This window comes from Myxocyprinus asiaticus, chromosome 9 (genome assembly GCF_019703515.2).
Source record: "Myxocyprinus asiaticus isolate MX2 ecotype Aquarium Trade chromosome 9, UBuf_Myxa_2, whole genome shotgun sequence".
NCBI lineage: Eukaryota > Metazoa > Chordata > Actinopteri > Cypriniformes > Catostomidae > Myxocyprinus > Myxocyprinus asiaticus.
The window spans coordinates 9,410,766-9,433,386 of NC_059352.1; the positions used below are offsets into that span (position 1 = coordinate 9,410,766).

General features: G+C 37.0%; 1 protein-coding gene across 1 annotated transcript; it reads right to left on the reverse strand.

Annotated features, from left to right (window-relative positions):
* Positions 1-2,641: 2,641 nt before the first annotated feature.
* Positions 2,642-20,897, reverse strand: LOC127446313 (SUN domain-containing protein 2-like). The gene is made up of 18 exons (XM_051707126.1): positions 20,615-20,897; positions 15,905-16,028; positions 15,659-15,783; positions 12,281-12,364; positions 12,030-12,089; positions 11,832-11,925; positions 11,395-11,456; positions 10,987-11,087; positions 9,430-9,507; positions 9,243-9,296; positions 8,999-9,042; positions 8,668-8,785; positions 8,340-8,558; positions 7,903-7,987; positions 6,940-7,055; positions 6,515-6,682; positions 6,343-6,432; positions 2,642-4,154 (listed from the first exon to the last, which is right to left on the reverse strand). The coding sequence occupies exons 2-18, from the start codon at positions 16,024-16,026 to the stop codon at positions 4,041-4,043; spliced, it is 1,734 nt and encodes a 577-aa protein (XP_051563086.1). The 5' UTR covers positions 16,027-16,028; positions 20,615-20,897; the 3' UTR covers positions 2,642-4,040.
* Between the last annotated feature and the right edge of the window lie 1,724 nt (positions 20,898-22,621).

Genomic DNA, 22,621 nt, shown 5'->3' on the forward strand with positions numbered 1-22,621 from the left:
TGGACTTCAGTTCGGCTTTCAACACCATCATCCCAGCTATTCTCCAGACTAAATTACACCAACGCTCTGTTACCACCTCTATCTGTCAGTGAACCACCAGCTTTCTGGCAGACAGGCAGCAGCTAGTGAGACAGTCTTTAATCACACACTAAATTTAGTTTTTGTTTTCACTTAAGAGTTTTTAAAATGTGCGACATGAAGACATAAACTCCTGCTATTATAACAGCACACTGCATAACAGAGACATTGCATAACTTTACCTTAAAATGACTGGTAACAATGTAATTCACTAGTTGCTGCTCATATCCAATTTTAAAAGGGAAAATAACAAGAAACAGGCTGGGTCAGAAATAATTTCATTGTCAAATAGAAACTAGACAAACTGGGGAATCCACTTCTCCAACCACTGTCCCTTGCATTGATGTAATACTACACAAACTTCTGAAAGTTTTAAAATCTGCCACACCCTCTCTCTCTTTTATCTTTTATCTCTCACTCAAACACACATGATGAATGAGGTGGTGTCCCACCAACCAACAGGTGTTTGTAGAGGATGTGATTGGTTCTTAAGAATGCCAATTCATAGGGGCCTGGGTAGCTCTGCGAGTATTGACACTGAGTACCACCCCTGGAGTCGCAAGTTCTAATCCAGGGTGTGCTGAGAGACTCCAGCTAGGTCTCCTAAGCAACCCAAATTGGCCTGGCTACTAGGGAGGGTATAGTCACATGGGGTAACCTCCTCCTGGTTGCAATTAGGGGTTCTTGCTCTCAATGGGGCATGTGGTAAGTTGTAAACTATTCACCATCGGGTTCGGATTTCATTTTAAAGCCCATGTAGAACTCTAGGCAGATTTCTGTGTGTACCCTCAGATTAAATCCTGCAGGAACCCATGTCCTGTGGTATCTGGCACCAAGACATTAGCAGCAGATCCTTTTAAGTCCTGTAAATTGGGAGGTAGGGCCTCCATGGATCGGATTTGTTGGTCCAGCACATCCCATAGATGCTCAATCGGACTGAGATCTGGGGAATTTGGAGGCCAAGTCAACACCTTGAACTCTTTGTCATGTTCCTCAAACCATTCCTGAACAATTTTTGCAGAGTGGCAGGGCACGTTATCCTGCTGAAAGAGGCCACTGCCATCAGGGAATACCGTTACCATGAAGGTGTGTACCTGGTCAGCAACAATCTTTAGGTTGTTGGTACGTGTCAAAGTAACATCCACATGAACGCCAGAACCCAAGGTTTCCCAGCAGAACATTACCCAGAGCATCACACTGCCTCCGCTGGCCTGCATCCTGCATGATGCATCCTGCTGCCATCTCTTCCCCAGGTAAATGATGCACACGCACCCGGCCGTCCACATGATCTAAAAGAAAATGTGATTCATCAGACCATTCCACCATCTTCCATTACTCCATGGTCCAGTTCTGACACGTGCCCATTGTAGGCGTTTTCGGCAGTGGACAGGGGTCAGCACGGGCACTCTGACCAGTCTAACACCAACTTCCTCCGCTTACACCAAGATATTCCCTTGTAGGTGAAATTTTTTTTATTCTCGTAGCAACAGTAATAACAGATCAGTGAGTGCTCTATTCCGAAAAGACATTGTTACTCAACCTGTGAATGTAATTTCATACTGGAATCAATTTGTGAATGATGTAAATTGGAAAAAGGTTTAACCCAACCGTTATTTGATAACAAACAAGATTAAAGAGGTCTCTTTTGAACTCATTCATAGAATATACTCTTCTAAATACTATCTCAGTCAATTTAAACAGGATATAGCTTAAAACGGTTGCTTCTGTAATCAACATCTGGATTCATTTATTTTGGTACTGTTCACATGCAGTATATTGTTGATTTTATTGATCTTTACAGTGGAAACATGTTTTGTTAGGTGTCACTGATAATCAGAAAGACAAACAAATCTGTATATATATACATATATATTCTTTTAATGGCCAAATTCCACATTCATAAATCCAAATTCTCAGGAAAGAAACCATGTTTTATTGTTTTTGAAAGGGAAATGGTACTTTATGTTGAGTCAATCTTGCCCTCAAAAACAAAAACCTATTCAAATTGTAAATGCGTGTAAGGTTTTCATGCAATAATGTTGATTTGCCCCTAGCATTTTGTAATATTGTATACTTTCTCTTTAAACTAATTGTTAAACCTTATTTGAACCATGTGTACTATAATTATATTGTAATTGACATAAAACTTCCAGGTTCAACTACAAATTGACGTCATGGCTGAACAGCTCTTGTCTATAGGCATCTATTCACCCAATTATAAACACCATCCACCACACATACTCTATATCATGGACCAAAATGCACAAACTAAAATGATAAAATATAGATAAAAAATATATCTCTTTGCCATTGCCCACGTGACCATACAATCCATCTGTTGCACCATGGGAGACAATTAAATTGGTTTCCAAATACTCAAGATAAAAAATGTTAAGCGGAGTCTTTTTGCAAAGCTAGTATCAATTACTCTTGTGTATAGAAAGATCAGTGCACTTTTACGCATGCAGGTGTGCATTTTGTGTGTGTGTGTGTGTGTGTGTGTGCAAGTTTTGAATGTATGTATCAATGTTTGCATTCACACCATATGATGCACCACCTTAAATTAATTTTTAAAAATGGCCTTTTTATTACAAAATAATCATATCAGATAATGTGACAAAACCTTCTTATAAATGTTTGCCAAATTCAAATCAGAGCTATATTAAACAGATTGTTCACCCAAAAATGAAAATTCCATCATTTACTGTTGTTCCAAACTTGAATGACTTTTTCTTTATGGAACACAAAGGAGACCTCATGCAGAACAACAGCCTCAATCTCCATTGAAAAAAAAAAAAAAGAAATTACAATTTAAGTGAATGGTGACTGAGGCTAACATTCTGCTTTTGTGTACCACAGAAGAAAATGAGTCATACAAGTTTGAAACAACATGATGGTGAGTAAAAGATGATAATGTTCATTTTGGGTAAACTATTCCTTTAAGCTTAATGAGAAATGTATAAGGATGTCAAAATGACACAATAAAACAAAACAAAACAATCCACAAAATGTCTATACCTTCAAGGACTATTTCAAGTGCGCATTCAACGTACAGCAAATAAAAACAGCATTATTATCGAGCACATATATACACACAGAGGACAAGATCAATATTCAGTCTGTAAATTTAAAGAGCACTTTGGTTAGAAAACCCTAAACCTGAGTTTTACTTTAATCTTCCCCTGTCCTGCAGAGGAGATATAATCAATCTTAAAAATTCAACTATCCCTATGCCTATCTGTACCAGGGCACAAATATCAATGTTTTAACACAACTTGTCTAGAGATTCAGAAAACAGAATTGCTGCTTATATTTTGTAAACATATCTAAACAATGAAGCTTGTTAATTTAAAGAGGTATATGGTTCAATAATGATGTGCATTAACACATTACAGAACCATTTGTTCAACCAAAATGAAAAAAATGTAAGAGCAAATAAAACCAGCAAAAAGCTTAAAAGCAAAAATACTACTTTGTGATACTTCTAGTCTCTAGGCATTACACTTGTTTGCAAGCTCAAATCCTTCATTCAGCCTTTGCTGTTGAAATATACATAGTTGGCAGTCATAACATATTTACTGTTACATAAAACAGAGGTATGTCCTTAATTTAGCTTCAAAAACTGATTCGCTATGATTCCTCATTCAAAACAGTGTCATTAAATAAAGACGAATTTTTAAATTTCCTATCAGCACTTGTCTGGAAACCAAAACTGCACCATTTTTGAGAAATGCAAACTGAAATATTGGTATAGATGGCAAAAATTGGACACATTTTTGTACAGTATGTCTGTTCGTATTTGTGCGTTTTTGGTATGAGTACATTAGGAAGATGTCTGTCTGAATCATTCTTTGAGAGTTCAGTGCATTGAGATTTTTAGTTTTTTACATTTATTTTATTTTGCATAAGAGTAAACCAAAACTGAAGAGGGCAAAAGCGTTCTTCTTCTCTTTTTCTAGTTCTCAAGTGAGCAAAGGCTCCCCGTGCACTCTGAAGCGATACACACACGTGTATTCCAAGTGGCCCCAGTTGCTTAAAATTCTGAGCTCTGCCATGCTATAGATATTCGAGGTTTCCTATGAGAAAAAGAAAGAATTTTACAGAAATTATTGAGCAAATCTCACAAAACATGTTTAGGTCACATTGCACTCCAAAAATATTAATAGATATTTTGCATACAAAAAATAAGCCTTTTTTTTTTAGGACCAATTTAAAAAATATATATTCTTGTTGCATTCTAATCTGTCTTAGATACTATTATTCTGATGCAATTGAAACTTTGTAATGCAGCACTTTTCGTACTACGGTCTCCTTAAGATGAATCGCTTATGATGTATTCTTCTTCTTTTGTAAGTCCCTTTGGATAAATAATAATAATAATAATAACACCTACTTTTAGCACCTACAAAACATAAAATCAAAACACACTCGGTGAAACACAAGGTAAAATCTAAAATTCACAAAGTAGTAAAAGCAAGTCTATAAAAATTAGTTTTCAAACGAGATTTAAAAACAGACACAAATTCAACAGATCTAATATCCCAGGGCAGGCTGTTCCATATTCGTGTGGCCTTCACTACAAAACTATATCACCTTTAGTTTTGTATCTGGATCTTGGAACAGCCAACAGTTCAAGACAAGAAGATCTAAGAGGTCTAACTGTTTTATAAGGTCTTAAAAGTTCTGCTAAATAATCTGGCACCAAACCATGTAATGCTTTATTTGTTATTAATAAAATCTTAAAGTCAACCCTAAAATGAACTGGTAATTAATGCAAAGAAGCTAAAACTGGAGTAATATGATTTAAATGACCTAGTTTGTGTCAAAAGTCTAACTGCAGCATTTTGCACTGATTGTAGCCGTGCTAAGGTGCATTGATTTGAAGTTGAAAACAGGGCATTACAATAATCTAGGCGAGACGAAATAAAAGCATGAATAAGCTTCTCCATATCCCTAAAACTCAAAACCTGTCTCACCTTGGAAATGCTCCTTAACTGATAAAAAAACAAGACTGAACTAACTTCCTGACGTGATATTCAAAATGTTAATTTGTGTCAAAGTAGACGCCCAGATTTCTCACCACCTGCTGAATATTTGGGACCACCTGATTAAGTGCCAACAAAATCTGACTTTTTTAAAACCATGACCGGTATAACATCCTCTGTTTTATCAGTATTTAACTGCAGAAAATTACATGCCATCCAATTTTATATATCTGCTATACCTGCCTGAAGAACATTTAAACTAGACAAATCACTGGGATTCAATGATAAATACAATAGCAGGTCGTCTGCATAGCAATGAAAGTTTATATTGTATCTTCGAATCACAGAACCGAGAGGTAACATACAGTATATAGAGAAAACAAAATTGCACTCTCCAGCATCTTCCGCCATTAATGTCATAAAAGTGTCTGCCAAATGAATAGGCTAAATGTAAATGTAGGACCATTCAGATTTCTTGATTTTGACATTATTTTCATGACAATTAAAGGAATATTCCGGGTTCAATACAAGTTAAGATAAATCGACAGCATTTGTGGCATAATGTTGATTACCACAAAAAAAGATTCCGACTTGCCCCTTCTTTAAAAAAAATTAATAGAAAATGTAGGTTACAGTGAGGCACTAACAATGGAAGTGAATGGGGACAATAAAAGTGAATGTGGCCAATTTTTGGAGGGTTTAAACACAGAAATGTGAAGAATATAATTTTATACAAGCACTTGCATTAATTCTTCTGTTAAAACTCATGTACTATTTGAGTTTAAAGTTGTTTAAATAGTTGTTTTTACAGTTGTTTTAGGGTTTGTTGACATTACATCATCATGGGAACAAAGTTGTAAAATTGGCTATAATGATTTAAAAAAGATTTACAAAGTGATTTAATCACACAAAAATCATGCTTACACACACATCCTTTAAGCCTTGTGGTATACTTTTGAAAAAGTGAGTATTTTAATGTTAAAATTGGCCCCCAAAGGAAGCTGAAATTTAACATTCTGAGCAGCAGACAGGAATACGCTGCAAGTTCGTCGGACGTTTTGCCGGTAGAAGTTTGGCTTCTACGCAATAAAGAAGGCTATTAGTTATAATCTGACCAAAACATGTAGCGTTTGGTCACGTAGTTCGCTACTGGAAAAGCTACTCTGTTTTAAAAGCAGCTGAGCTACTGTCAAGCTATTGAAAAATGTAGTTAAGTTAGTAGCGTAGCTACTTGTAGTTAGCTACTCTCCAACACTGTTCCTGTGTATGGATGACTTACCGGAAGCTTGAAAGTCTGAATGGGCTCTCCGTCCTGGTCATACGTGAATGTCCCAAGCAGCTTTCCATCTTCATTCTCATTAGTCATACCCTACACATAGGCAGCCGGTAAATCTCAACATTGAAATAAGAGGATTTTAACATTATGATAAAATTATGGAATGATGACTTACATAAACAGCAAAATCCTTTGGTGCGCTGTCAATGCGACCTGTTGGTGAGAGTATTCTGGGAAGGTGTTCAAGTGAGACATGGGTGATTTTTATTGGGTAGGATAGTGAGATCACCAGGAAACCCTGTGAGCCACGGAACGCCCAACACTTCCCGGGATACAGCTCTGGCTAAAACACACAAAAATACACGTTTGTTTTTCTATCGTGGTGTGGACATCCCATTGACTTCTATTGCTTTAATACAGAGCTCATGATATTATCATTAAGAGATTATTTAGTATGTCTTTAAGCAGTTTTCCTTGTGGGGAAGGTTGACTCATCCCCACAATAAGATTTCAAGATCAAAGGTGATTTCAGAACATCAGAAGTGGACTGTTCTATTTGACAGTGTTATTTGTTTTTACAGTTATAAAGTGTGAGTGTACCTGGATAACTGTGCGAGGGCTTTCAGACTGATACCAGAGAGGAATGCCGAATAAACTGAGACACGCAGATCTTGTCTTGTATGTCTCTGAACAACGAGTGTTTACTACACTGGCACCTAAATACACACACACATACAATATTGTATATACTGTACATACCACTTGGATATTTATTAAAGGAATAGTTCACCCAAAAATAAAAATATTTTCATAATTTCCTCACCCTCGTGCCATCCCAGTTGTGTATAACTTTCTCTCTTCTGCAGAACACAAACAAAGATTTTTAGAAGGATATTTCAGCTCTGTAGGTCCATACAATGCAAGTGAATGATGGCCAGAACTTTGAAATTCCAAAAAGCACATAAAGGCAGCATAAACATAATCCATACCTTCAGAAGCAATATGAAAAGTGTGGGTGAGAAACATATCAATATTTAAGCCCTTTGTTACTATAAATTCTCCTCCCTGTCAAGCAGGTGGCGATATGCATGAAGAATGCGAATCGCCGAAAACAAAAGAAGAAGAATGTGGAAGTCTAAGTCAAACTGAAGATACATAGTGCAAAAGGACTTAAATATTGATCTGTTTCTCACCCACACCTATCATATTACTTCTGAACATATGCATTTAACCACTGGAGTCGTATGGATTACTTTTATGCTCTCTTTATGTGCTTTTTGTACCTTCAAAGTTCTGGCCACCATTCACTTGCATTGTATGGACCTACAGAGCTGAGATATTCTTCTAAAAATCTTCGTTTGTGTTCAGCAGAAGACAAAAAGTCATACACATCTGGGATGGCATGAGGGTGAGTAAATGATGAGAGAATTTTCATTTCTGGGAAAAACAACTTTAATATTTGTTAATATGACATATATATATATATATATGTCTACATACATACATGCATTTACAGTATATACATAATGTCCAAGTCAAAAGTATTGAGAGCAAAATTAGTACCTGACGATTCCAAGGCATAGTCCGGCATTCCAATTCCATCCGCCCTGTACAGACTAATTGCCCTGTTGACGATTTCTTTTACATCCTTTTACACATAAAAACAAACTTGTTTAAACTCAAAGACATTATGATTCTGATGAGTAAACTTTAAAAACAGCCCATAAGATTAAAACAGCTCAGTATAACAAAACCAAAAGAAGTGGATCAAATACCCTGATTCAAAAATACATTTGAAAGCCAATCAATAAAAATCTTTGAGAATTTTTTCCCTTCAACATCCCATCCCATCTCTCTCTCTCTCACTCACTCACTCACTCACTCACTCACTCACTCACTCACTCACTCACACACACACACACACACACACACACACACACACACACACACACACACACACACACACACACACACACACACACACACACACACACACACACCTGTATAGTGACGCCTCCGGCTCCCTCCTGCTGAAGTATATCCCCTACAGTCCGCCACACATCTCTTGCTTGCTCTTTCTCCTGCCCCAATTTGTCTAGTATCCGTTTCTCTAGATCCTCCAGCGCCCTCTGCAGCTCAGGACGAGCAACTACGGTTAATTCCATTGAGCTTGTATCTTTCATTTGACTTACGAGCCACTCAGACAGTTCTGCTTTCAGCTACAGGGGACATCACATCATTATTTGATTAATGAGTTTGTCCTGTATTCATCAATTGGCATTAAACATCAACATGAAAAGTCATGGAAAAGTGTGTATTGTTCCTTACATTTATGTTGAGAGTGTCTTGTGCATCAAGTCTTTCCTTGAGGAGGTCTGAAGCCGACTGAAGTTTTGAGAGACCTGACTTCAGGTCAGAAATCTGATGCCCATGCTCAGACTCAACACTAGGGAGAAACAGTGAACATCAAGCTGAACAGTTTGAGGTATTATTCATGTTTGCATGACACATTTTAATACCTCTAAAATCCCTAACCCAAAGTACTGTATGAGCAATCGTAATAGTGATGCTAGCTTAGAAAGAACTACTAACAAGATCAAACGAAAAAAACAAAGTAAAACTTTATGTATAATGTAGAAAAAAATGGGAAAAGACTGACTTCTTCATTTGATTCGTCATAAACTTCATATCGGTTTGCAGCATCTAGGACACATATAGACAAAACTGTAATTAGGTGGATGACACAATTTCCTGTTTTGTTCTTTGTTGCCATGACAGAAGAAACAAAGGTGGTAGACCAGAAGAGGAAAGACATTTTACTGTCACTGAAACTTCTATGTTTGGTAATGTATACCAATATACAGAAAACCGTATGCTTAATAATAAGAGTTTCGTTTTCTCACCTCAGATTTGACCTTCTGCCTTGCACTCTCCATCTTCAGCAGTTCAATGTCTCTCTGATAATGGAGAAACAAAGAGGAAGGAAAGGCAATGTGCTACAGTATCGTTGTGCACTTTTCCTGTTGTTGACACTGTAATACATGATGCTAGATTTTTGATTGTTATGGGTTGTTTGATTTTATTCCATACCATCAGGTTGGCCTCTCTTTCGTGCAAGTTTAAGATCTCATCCTGCAGGTTAGACAGGCTAGCATGTTGGAAATTGTCCTAAAGAGCAACAAAAAATGTATTAGTAAAATAATAAAGTTAAGAGAAAGAAGCAATAGCTGGAATGATTGAGCTATTTAAACGGATAGTCCACCCAAAAAATGAAAATTCTCTCATAATTTATTCACCCTCATGCCAACCCAGATGTGTATGACTTTCTTTCTTTTGCAGAACACAAACAAAGATTTTTAGAAGAATATCTCAGCTTTGTTGGTTCTTACAATGCAAGTAAATGGTGACCAGACCTTTCAAGCTCCAAAAATCACAAAAACAGCATAAAAGTAATCCATAAGACTACATATCCCAAGTATGGGTGAGAAACAGATCAATATTTAAGTCCTTTTTTTTACCATATCCTCTTTCAAATTCATTTCAAAATGTGGTGATAGAAGTGAAAGAGGAGATTTACAGTAAAAACTAGGGATGGCATAAAATATCCATATATCAATTATTGATTGGCACATTATTTTATCTATATATTTTTGAGGCATCGATATTTTAAAATTAGCCAACATTTAAATTAGAACCCCAATTAGCATGCTTTCCAATTCACTCAGTTGGCCTGTTTAAGAGTCTGGCGTAATAGCAAAGGGAGACCACAAGATGGCGATATAACATGAATCTCACACACACAGGACGAGCTGAATCAGTGCAGGAGATGGCAGTCCAGTTACAAAAGGATTTTGTACTTCTTTAAGAATTAACAAAGTGAAGTTGATGAGCTTGCAGGTTAGTGAAACTGGTGTAATCGCCCAAACTAACGATTAGAAATGACGACGTCTATCTTTCATTCAAACTGTCAAACCACAAAACAACTGAAAATACATTGTGTAGGCACTATGAAAGATACATATAAACAATAGATCATTCAGTGATGGCTGGAGTAAATAATCTTTGTCCTTTGATAATGATTTGCATAGCATTTAATGGAAAACTATGCGAGTTGAGCTCCATGGCACTTCAGAATGTTGATGCTGAGCATTGGCGGTGTGTGTGTACCTTTGTAGAAAATAAATAATCGTTTCTAATTTTAGAATGCACCATGTTGTCCGCCAGATGCACCATGTTGTCCGCCATGACCGGTGTGCGACCCCCTTTAATTTACCCTGCCGCTCACACTTTGCCAAAGTTGTGCTGAGAAATACGTCTGAAGAGACAAAGACTTTTGTGCAACGAGCAGCCCAATTTATATCTGGAAAAATTCCATATATATATATATATATATATATATATATATATATATATATATATATATCGATAATCATCTGGAAAATCTTCCAATTAGCTTTAAAGGTCTGGACACCATTCACCTTAATTGTAAGGACCTACAGAGCTGAGATATTCATCTAGAAATCTTTTTTGTGGTTTGCCATTGAAAGAAAGTCATACACATCTGGGAGGCACGAGGGTGAGTCAATGATAAGAGAATTTTCATTTTTGGGTGAACTAACCCATTAACTGGAGAGAAGTTCTACTAACATCAATAACTGTTCTCACAGGTGCATCAGTGAGTTTTACAGGTGGAGTCCTAGAAGCAACCTCATGAGGGTGAGAAGCAGATGGGAACCAGTACCATATCCCTATAGCAAAACAATTTGACAGATCATGTCAACTGCATAACAAATGCCTATCAAGCATATAGCTACATAGTAAAGGCACTTTCACATGACTCGCGTCAACGTTCATCAAAGCATTCAACTCCACCCTTCCGTGACGCTATCTGCAACACTTTTTCAGGTGGTGGTCAAAGCGATGCATTACGCTTGTATTGAGAGGTGCCCCAACACAAGTAATGTGAAAGGGCCTTAATAAGGGTCCACTTGAGCAGAATAGGTTGTCTTTAAGATTTTCTATATTTTACAGAGGGGTTTCTATCTGCTCACTCACCGAAAATGAGGCAGATTAGGAGGAGGAAGAGGAGAGCAGCTTTTCTCATATCTGCAGTGCATCTATTGAGCAAAACAGAGGACAAGTGATCATGTAAAGTCTTGGCCTGTGTGTCATTAACACAGGCGCATCAAACATATTAATAGGGGCTTTGTTTGTATTTCTGAATATACAAACATTTCTTTGCTATGCAAATTAACATTCTATACATTTCTGTCATTTTTATATAAAGGCAATTATAATTACTATAGACTAACCCTAACTGACACCCAACCCCTAAAAATAATATTTTTTTAGAATTTATGAAAACAGTATTTTGAGTAAAATTTTTTTCAAACGAGGGACTTCACAAATGATGGATTTATCCAACTTCTGGGGACAAATGTGTTCCCAACCTACAGCTAAGTATGTACACAAATACACATAGAGCACTGTACCTGCTGAGCAGAAACACATTGATCAGAGACACTCGAGAGGTGAGGCCATACCATGCACTGCCCAGCCACCAGTAGAACATAATCAGAGCTTGAGCTGCAACGTACACATGAGCACATGACTTTTCCCATTCTACAGGAGGAGAATAAGACTGATTGTTCATGTTAGTGGAGGGATGGGAGGATTTATACATTTAATACCTGGAGAATTAAATATGTTCCACACAACAAACCCTGGTTCAGCCACAGATTGGGCAGAACCTGAAGGAAAGGAAATAATAATATTAATACAAATATGTTTAATTTATACAGCGCCTTTCAAAGAGCTTAAGGTCTCTTAAGCATTGAAATAAAGCTAAGAATTCTCTACTTTTCAATGCACAAAAAAGGCCAACACACCCAACAGACCACCAGTGAATTTGTAATGTTATAAACTTGTAATGCACACTTACCAGAGCTTGGGATGATGGGTTTATCATAATGGTCTTCAGCTGAGGAGTATCCAGAGGAGAATCCTTGAGCAGTGTAGGTCACACCTTAAACCCAGAGACAGAGGGAGGGAAATATGTAGAGAATGAGAGAGTACGAGTAAGTTTGCACATTTCAGCATGGATTGTTTTGCAAAGAAACTGTTGAAGGATGAAGCAGTTAAAATAATTGGAGCCAATAGTAAGTCGCAGACTGTGTTGGCTAGGGCTGGTCAAAAATATCTATTTTCCAATTTGCATCGAAATCCTAATTTTAATCTCGATATCAATTCTAAATCCCAAGATCTTTCGTTCAGTCTATGAGGCTACCCTCTACAATGCGAGTAAATCACTTGCGCTTTGCGACTAAAAATGTCTGCAATTGGCCACTGACTGGTAAATTTTCACATTTCACTCACCAGATTGAGCAGTATATTGCAAAGAAGTTCAGCACGAGATCCTTATATTGCATGACTATATGTATTACATGCAATTTCAAGATATATTTATTGATGGAATACATGGATTTGTACATATTTAAAAAGCGAAAATATGACCAAAATAATGAAAAACTACTTATAATAAAATTAGATCTGTCAGAAATAATGTATTAACGTATGCAATTCATTAAAAAATTTAACACGTTGATTTTTCTTAATAGTTTTTCTTACACTTGTTGGGAAGAGAGGAACATTTGTAATGTGTCAGCCCGGAATCATTACACTGACGCACACTTCACTTCACAACACACACACCAGCCCATCTACCAAGGGGAGCCTACAAGCTTATAAAATAGCATAACGCAGCGGACCCATAGACAATGTATGTGTGGTACTGTCATAACACGCTAGTGGACCATTATGTTCTCTCCAATGATGGAGGAGGTTCTTATCTCAGTAAATAAAACAATCTCTGCACACACACACAACAGCGTTTCCATGATAAAATGATGGAGAAAGGAACTCTTAATGCTATCTGATGTACAAAACAAACCCAGATAGGACTTGTGATAGAAATTAAGTATTTTTCAGCCTATGTAAGGTGCATTTAATTACCACAGAAGCATGTCAAGTCTTAACTATCACCAAAATGCAGAATGAGACGTTTTTGTCTGCAAGCACTTTTCATGAGTTCAAAGCGGCGCTGATGCTGACGCCCTGACACGAATCATGATCACAGCTTCAGGATTGCTGTAGGAAAGCGGATAGCCACAGTCTACTGGCAGGTTTGAGTTTTTATGGCACTTTTCCAATGCACGTTACGGTTCGACTCGACTTGACTCTGCTCGCTTTACTTTTCTGAGCTTGCTTTTCCACTACAGTTTAGTGCAGCCTCAACATGGGTGGGATTATAGGCTGATCGTCATAGTTGCGTCGCCCCATCCAGCTCTCGTTGGATCCTCTCCCTGGCTACTAACGAGAGGAACTTCTGCACCTCGTTTATTGACCACGGCGTGGTTTTGCACCGTGCTATTTCTTTTTACAATTCAAAAGTCGTGTGAACAAATGATACTGCTATCACTGTTGCTAACTTTAAAACTAGCAGATTGATGTCCCGTGTCGCATATCCAGTGATGCTAGTAGTTACGATTCTCTCTGACCAATCAGTGATCTGCAGGGTTTTGATGTCACATTTAGTATCGGCTCAGCTTGCTTGGAACCTCAACTGAGGTGGTACTAAAAAAAGTACCAGGTACCAGGTACTATCCACAGTGGAAAACCCAAAAAAGCAAGCAGAGTCGAGTCGATTCGAGCAGTACCGTGCTGTGGAAAAGCCCAATTAATGCCCACTGCAATGAAAATGCAACCTATGGGAGAGTCTTTCAATTAGTTAAACTCCCACTGAGACTTTGGGAAACGTTTAAAGCTATTTTAGTGCATTTCTATCTTTATACTGTGGATGGCTTTGTTTGGAAAACGTTAATAACGCATTATATTGTTACATGTAGTTTTGTTTTCTTAAGAAGGAAATAAATGCATTTTGACAGGAAAAGTATATATAGTGTCAAATTTCGATTCGATTAAATTTGTCATTAACTACAAAAAAAATAATGCAATTAATCACGATTAAAAAATTGAATCATCTGACAGCACTAAATACAACTGTAAAAATTTATATTTTTGTAATGCACCTAGTTAAAAGGTCCCCTGTATAATTATCAGCATTAGCTGAGAGATAATTTCTAATCAAAATCGACATTTTAACAGAAATATACCCATATGACTTGGAATTTAAACAAATCAAAATCGAATCGAGAGCTTGTAAATTGGAATCAGATCAAATAAGGAAATCTGCATCAATACCCAGCCCCAGCATTTACACAGAAGTCTTACAAGCACATCAACAAAAAACAGACTTTCTAAAGGTCAGGAAGAGGGTGAAAAATTGTCATGAAAATCTAATTATTAGTGTTTTTCTTGAAAAAACTTGACTAACATTATACTGGACATTAGGGAAGAGTATAATATGATTGCCATGTACAAATATATACTGTATAACTGTATAACCCCCACCCCCCCATTCAACGTCATCACTCACTGCTGAAGTTCGATTTCAATATGCATAAAATGCATAAAATTACCCAGATGTGTTCTTGATCAGGCCGAATATCGAGGATGCTTCAGATGGTGACTTGTGGGCAGAACCCATTTGAAGTCCCAGAAGTCATATGCCACTACAGTGGCAGACAAAGGACATTTGTGGTGTTTGCCCTCAAGACTTCCCCTCTGTAGGCTTGTGAAAGGTCGACAGCTTGTGAGAGTCATCATACTCAGTCAGCATTTGTTTTGTTGTGCATCATTAAAGACATGGAGGAAATGAGTGTTAATAGACTTCATTCTTTTAATGTGTCAATAGTCCTTCAAAACCTCACTGGTGTGATGATAATAATGCTGTCACAGGTGTGTTATAATGCCATTAGTTCTTTTACTGGCTACAAATGTGCTGGGATGGGCAACGGGTACATTGGAGCACATCTCAAAACTCGCAGTAGATGCATTTTACATCCTCCTGTCCTTCCGAGTTGGTTCTTCCAAGGTAGCTTCATAAGAACGCAAGTCTATTCTTTGTGTTCTTAGCAGTGAGAAACACCCCATGTTTATTTATTTAAAGACCATATTTACCACATTTATGCACAATAACATATTTTCCTCTAAAATGTAATGCAGGAGTGCTAGTGACATTAAGGGAAAGTGATTTTAAGGTCATCAGTAGGCCTGCTACCTGTCCGCAGACACAGACTTTGAATGCCTGTCATTCACAAAGTGTCCTTTGCATGTTAATTTTGGTTAATTTATTAATGTTTTAGGCTACAAACAATAGTGTAATTCCAGATTCCATCAGGGCCTATTCGTCGGTACTAACCATTTTCATTCTCGGTGGCAGTGAGGTCACCAAAATGCCGAGTCACTGTGTGACTCACACTGCTAGCACGGCTTGAATTTCGGGAAGCGCTGCCTGTACTCTTGCGACCCTTCTTCTTAAAGATCCTGGAGGAAAAAAGGTACAGAGACAGAAAGACATGTGTCAGGTTCATTATTGTAAATGCATATGCAAACTATGTATATGATTAACAAACACATACAAACACACATATGTAAAGCAGCACACCTGACAGGACTTTCTTTGTAGGAAATCTGGCCTGTGGTTTCAGTGGAGCTGGTGCTTGCTGCATCATCATCAGGAAAGGAGGACGTCCCTTTGGACACTAACCTTGTGCTTCGCCTTGACATCTCTGCAAAGCACACAAAAACATAGATTGTTGTGATGCTTTCCAAAATATGCAAAATAAAATATTGTGGGGTTGTGGTGTGTGAATGTGGATTGCTAATGTAAATAATTCATACACTGTGCAATAAGTGCTATAATTATTGCTACTATTGCTCATACAAACACCTAACCCTAAGAATTAAGCTTTGACGCGTAACATCCCACACCATTTGCACTGCGGACATACTGTAAATGATACCTGAAATCATGCTGCTTGTTGAGGAGAGGTGTGCTAATACTTTTCTAAGTAATTGGACAATAAAATGGATGAAAATTCCCATAGACTTGGATTAAAGGAGGGACTGCATGTCAATTTAACTGTATTAACAGACCAAATCTACAATTTCTCTACAAATCATCTAGGCTAATGTTACTTGTTGTAATGCCTGTTAATTGTGACTATTTTTAATAAATGTAAACATGTATTAAACATTGGTGTCTTTTATCATAAACGGCTGGTAATTCTGCTTACATTGTGCACAAAAAATTATTTTCGAAACCCGTTTTTATACATATATATATATATATATATATATATATATATATATATATGTATATAAACAATCTAAGTGAATGGAGCCAATCCATAAATGCTAAAATACACATCGAATACCGGGACTACAGGGTTTCATTTGTCATGGCAACAAAGTACACAGAATAAGTACACAATTTCGCCACATTCAAATAATGTTAACATCTTTTGGCTATACTTTTGAAATCAGCCCCATTAACTTACTGTAAGAGCCTCACTGTAACTGCAGTTTTTACTGTGTTTTGGAAAGAGGGGGCTGGCCGGTTCAATGGCTCAGTTTTGTGGAAGTTCCAGAACAGCTAAAATTGCTTACAGCAACTTTAAAGCTGGTGTAAAATGCTCTTCCAGTTTTTCTAAAAAATTATAACCAGTAAACAAGAGACTAGAGTCTCAGAGATTCGAGCTATAGAGAGCCTTATGTTCCACATGCATTAAAGGAATATTCCGGGTTCAAAACAAGTTAAGATCAATCGACAGCATTTGAGGGATAATATTGATTACCACAAAAAATTATTTCGACTCGTCCCTCCTTTTGTTAAAAAAAAGCAAATATCGAGGTTACAGTGAGGCACTTACAATGGAAGTGAATGGAACCAGTTTTTGAACAATAAAATTGCTTACTAACCTTTTCTGTGTAAAGTTATATACAATTTTACAACTTCATTGCCATGATGATATAATGTCAACAAACCCTTAAACCCTAAAATGACTGCAAAAATTATGATTTAAACAACTTTACAGCTCAAATAGTAAATGAGTTTAACAGAAGAATTAATGTAAGTGCTTTAATAAAATTATAATTTTCACATTTCTGCCTTTAAACCCTCCAAAAATTGGCCCCATTCACTTCCACTGTAAGTGCCTCACTGTAACATTTATTTTTTGCTTTTTTTAAAGAAAAGGAAGGGACGAATAATTATTTTTTTTTTCTGTGGTAATCAACATTATGCCACAAATGCTGTTGATTGCTCTTAACTTTAAATAAACCCAGAAAATTATTTAAAAGGTTCTCTTATTATTATTACATTTTCTCAATTGCAAACACCATTACTGCTCACAAGTACTAGTAGAGTACTAATATGTTTCCACAGTCTTTAGCTGCAGATACAATGTGCAGTCAGATCCTGATCTTTGTGTAATTCCTAATCTGACACAGCAGGCTCATCCCGGCCAGGGAGACGCAGCTTTTAGCAGAAGATTATCTGAAGGAGAGCTCGGGACATGTGCAGCAAATTCCCAAACCAGAACCTCAACGATCACACACCAACTTTGTCCACTTACTCTCCAATCCTAGGGTTTGATATTTTGGTTAATCACAAGAACATAGATGTCATTTTACACGTTTGTTAGCTAGGAATCCACACTTCTGTGCAAGTCGATAAATAAAAATACTTCATGATTTTGTGCTCCTATTGGCCTTTTGTTCTAATACAGCATAAAGGTGCAATACAGTATTCATAATCTGATGAAAGGGTCCATTCTTTTTCTCTAAATCCTTAATACTGATTCAGCTAATAATCTAAAGCTGCATAAAACATTAGGCCTGCACACTTACAAATATGTCATTAACCAATATTGGAGGAAATCACTAATAAGAGTTTTTGAGGTCTTTAGGAACACACTCACAAACAAGATGCACAGTCTGTATATATGGCTAAATCTAAATAGAGCAAATCTGCTTGATCACATTTCAACTGATCAATAGATGTTTTCAGTGATGCAAAATAACATTTAAGCTTTTGATTTGAGTTGCAGTGAATGACACTTCAGTCCTCCAAGGCTGTTGGATGCTACGCGACTAGTGTGCTTTAAGACTAAATCCCTCGCTTTAGCTAATAATCCCTCTAACAGCTCATTGTTTTCATCCACTTTTCGTGCTGTTTTGTTATCAAAAATGCCCAAAGCAGACAAAAACGTCTCATTCTGCGTTTTGGTGATAGTTTAAACTTGACGTGCATTTTTGGTAAAATGGGGAGAGTATTGAGACAATTCATTGAAATTAGCCAGCTTACTGTCATTATAATTTCACAAATAAATGAAATCAGATGACGAGGAATTGCAATCAAAAGGGAGCAGTTGCCCTTCTGATAGGACTGTAATATTGGTCCTGATGTTGCGCCTATAGCAGGGTGCCACCAGTTCCGACCCGAAAGCGAATCACCATGGCCCTGTTCAAGCTGGCAACCTTCACCAAGTAATGGGGGAAACTTTCTGTGTTAGTATAAGGACCACCCATCGATGTATATGCTGTGTGCACAGTTATTAAAGAAAAATGTATGTGGTGTAATATCAGGGTTTACATATGATACATTCCTGATGTTCAAAAGGCTATTTTGAACAATCTTCTAATCTTAAGCATCGCCATCACAACTGCATTATGTCCAGCAACTTTTAACAACCAAATGAACTTGATTGTTTTCTAAAATTAATTTTAGCATCATAATGCAATTGACATTTTCTGAAGAAGCTCAGCAAATGTGATCCGAGGTAAAGAGGGTTAAATTTAAAATATGTTAAAGTTTTAAAATGTTCAAAAGCTCGTTTTCTGAAAGTGAACTCAGCACTGGACAAATAGTTCTGATAGTTTATAGCCTTTTCTGAGAATGTCATTCAGCTGACTTTTTTCATCTACAAAACAGGGTATAGCTAATTTAAGTTTGTGTAAAGAAAAGGCAAGTATATAGGCCTAACAATATAATTTTTTTCGTTTGGTAATTTTTTTTTATTTTATTTTTTTTTAATGCTTTATTCATTTGATAATTTATTTAATTTAATACAGGGAATTTTGCCAGCATTTTTTCAAAAGTAAGCTAAACAATAATTTTATAGAATTGGTCTATATGTTAGTGTTCCATAAAAGCACACTGAAGCTTTTCTCCTAGTATTGTGTATTTATTTTTAATTTAAAACATCTTTGTGCACAGAAATGATATGTTTTTTTGTATTGTGGGCTAATTCAATGACTGCCGTCTATTATTTTGAATGGTGTGGAAAAGCAACTTTAATAAATAAACGGATGGCTACTGCGATTAAATTAATAGCAAAGAGTTGCCATTCATTTGTTCTCCGTGCACTTGTCGATGACAGGTGCATGATACCAGATATTTGTGTTGGCACTCCTGGAAGTGTCATGACGCAGACGTGTTTGCAGCATCGGATCTGTGTAGGTATGCCATTAAGACCAGCCCATAGTGCAAGTAAAGCTGCATGTACAATAAACTGGCTTTCAAGGATGTATACTTTGTCGTCGTGATTAACACAGGGTAAAGACTGGGGTAAATTCTGTCGTGTGACACTACATTTTTGCGTTAATGCCAATGTTCTCGACAAAAAGTGTTTCCAGACCAGTTTTTCCTATTTTTCAGAGTTAAACGGAAAGATATATTATGTCGACAGTTGTGCAATTTTAGTGATAATTTGAGTTTCCATCAGCTTTTTGATGCGCTACACATTTTGTCACAAAAAACCCTTGGATGGAAACATAGCGTTCATTAATGGCATCACTTTCTCTCCACTGCTTTTCATGCCATACTATGCTCGTTTTTATCTACCTATCTATTCTTACTCTGCAAAAACAGGCAGTCCTCCCTGTTTAAATGTATAGTAATGAGCTTAAGTTCACAGCAGGGGGCAAATGAGTTTCCAGTTCCGTTCTACTTTACAAGACTCTTCGGCGGTTCCCTTGACATTTGCGCCAATTTCAACCGCAAAGAACGTTTCAGGGTAGAATCGTGTCGTTTTGCTTCTCTTCCCTGACGTGACTCCAAAATAAATGTTTTTCCTGGACTCTGAATGGCTGCAGTTCTTTGATGAATAATCACAAACAGACATGAGAACAGAGCAAAAGACAGTTTTGAATAGACAGACATTCTACCAACACGACTACATCCACGCAAATGCTTCTTCAGCATCATTTCTCAGCCAAGCGTGTCATGACTAGTCCCATAAGCACGCATCATGCCGACGGTTTTGAATATGGCACTTTAAAAAGCATTCATACACATTCGTGGTTGTTTTACCTTTACGATGGGTCTTCAGGAAGACATTCAGCCTGTCAAAGTGTCAGTGCTGCAGCGAACCGCTCATCCGAAACGGCTCCGCAATAAAAGATTACCGACAGTTACGTCACACGCACGCGAATTACGCTCAAACGACGGGCTGAAGAACGTCGATTATGTAACTTATAATAATGGTCCAGATAGCGCTACGACAAGATGCTTTGAGGACGGAAGAGATCTTATCAGGAAGGGTCTCTTGACAGTTGCTCGGCGGCTCCACCTCTCTTCGTTGTGACGGGTTGTGTTCAGAAAGATGATGTAGCGCTGACGGCCTCTGTACTGTCACAGCACGCCATCTTGTGGAGACGTTTTTAAATCACGTGTACAAAATTGAGTCAAATTTCTCCGACGTCGCGCTACTTAAATATATCATATAAACTTATCGGTATTTCGATCGGAAGGTGTGGCACTCAACTCCCTCATTTGCACAGCAGTACGCTCATGCACATGCAAAAATGGAAGTGACAAATGAGCGTTTTTATTTTAAGATTAACGTAACTCTAATCTATTCATCTGTCTCGGCAAATAAACAACTGGTCTGAATACTTTTTTTCCCCCACACAGCAGACTCACCTTTTGTTTATGTGACCACAGCGACTACGAACGGTTGGCTTGGCTATGTGTGCTAAGTCATAAATAAACAATGCTTCGCTCAATTAAAAACAAACAAAAGGCATAAAAACTGTATTATAAACAAAGTTGTTTTAGCAAGTCAGTTCACTCGGCGGCCATTTTTACAAGCGGCATGTCAGTGCAGCTCACATCAACTGGAATGATGAAAGATCGAAATCTCCAAAACAGTTGGTCAAGATTACAATCAAAGAACATATTTCAAATCAGTAGTAAAATCTGAATACACGGGTTTTATAAGTTGTTCTTCTTTACCTTAGATTACGCTAAAAATAAAAATTCCCGTCTTGTATAGCTAATGCGCATGCACTTTCTCGAGTTGATTGACAGGCGATGTCTGTATCGAAACGGTGATTGGCTCTTTTACGTGAAGGCGGGACTTTCTGTCTACATCTTCCGTTCCAATTTCTTCCATTCATTTTAATAGAAGTGGCCCATCTCTACTAAAGAGTTTCTGATTATAAACAAGAGAGCAGGTTACGGTGAATTAAAAAGAAAAACTGATTCGGTATTATTATATTTATATTTTTAGGTTTTATACATTATAAGTAGTGGTATATTTTATAAATGTAATATTAATGTAAATCAAATATTTTATTTACATTATATTTTAAGTATTTTATATAAATAACGTGTATACAAATATATTTATTTGTACGAATAAAAGACTTTAACTCGGAAAGTATTTTTTTGGTGGTTTAGTGAGCGCTGAAGTTTAACAGTATAGACTAGTTCACCCTAAAATGAAAATTGTTTAATTTATTCACCCTCATGCCATCCCAGATGTGTGACTTTCTTTATTCTGCAGAACATAAAATAAGATTTAAAAAAATATTTCAGCTCAATAGATTCATTAAATGCAAGAGAATGGTGGCCAGAAATTTGAAGTTTCAAAAAGCACATAAAGGCAGTATAAAAGTAATCCAAACGATTCCAGTGGTTAAATCCATGTCTTCCGAAGCAATATGATAGGTGTGGATGAGAAACAAATCAATATTTAAGTCCTCTTTTGCTATAAATTCTCCTCACTGCCCAGTAGGTGGCGAAATGCACGAAGAATGTGAATCGCCAAAAACAAAAGAAGAATAATCTGAACGTGAAAGTGGACATTTATACTGTAGTAAAAAAGACCTTAAAGCTGATGTAACTTTTTTAGTTATAAAATACTTTCTTCTATCCCAGCTTAATATGCAGAAACAACTATAAGTAAGCAATTCATCGATGAATTTTCTTGAAAACTGAACACACTCTGTCTCTGTCGCACTATAAAAATTCCTGTGTTTGTTTTGAGCAACCAGTTTAGACCCACCCCAACAACGTTATTTAACCAATGGTGTG

Excerpts from the sequence above, each read along its gene's own strand:
- LOC127446313 (XM_051707126.1), bottom strand. The coding sequence starts at position 16,026 with ATGTCAAGGCGAAGCACAAGGTTAGTGTCCAAAGGGACGTCCTCCTTT. Across the intron at positions 11,457-11,831 it reads AATGTGTTTCTGCTCAGCAG|ATGCACTGCAGATATGAGAA; the intron begins GTACAGTGCTCT and ends TTTGCTCAATAG. Across the intron at positions 9,043-9,242 it reads GGCAGAAGGTCAAATCTGAG|ATGCTGCAAACCGATATGAA; the intron begins GTGAGAAAACGA and ends TATGTGTCCTAG.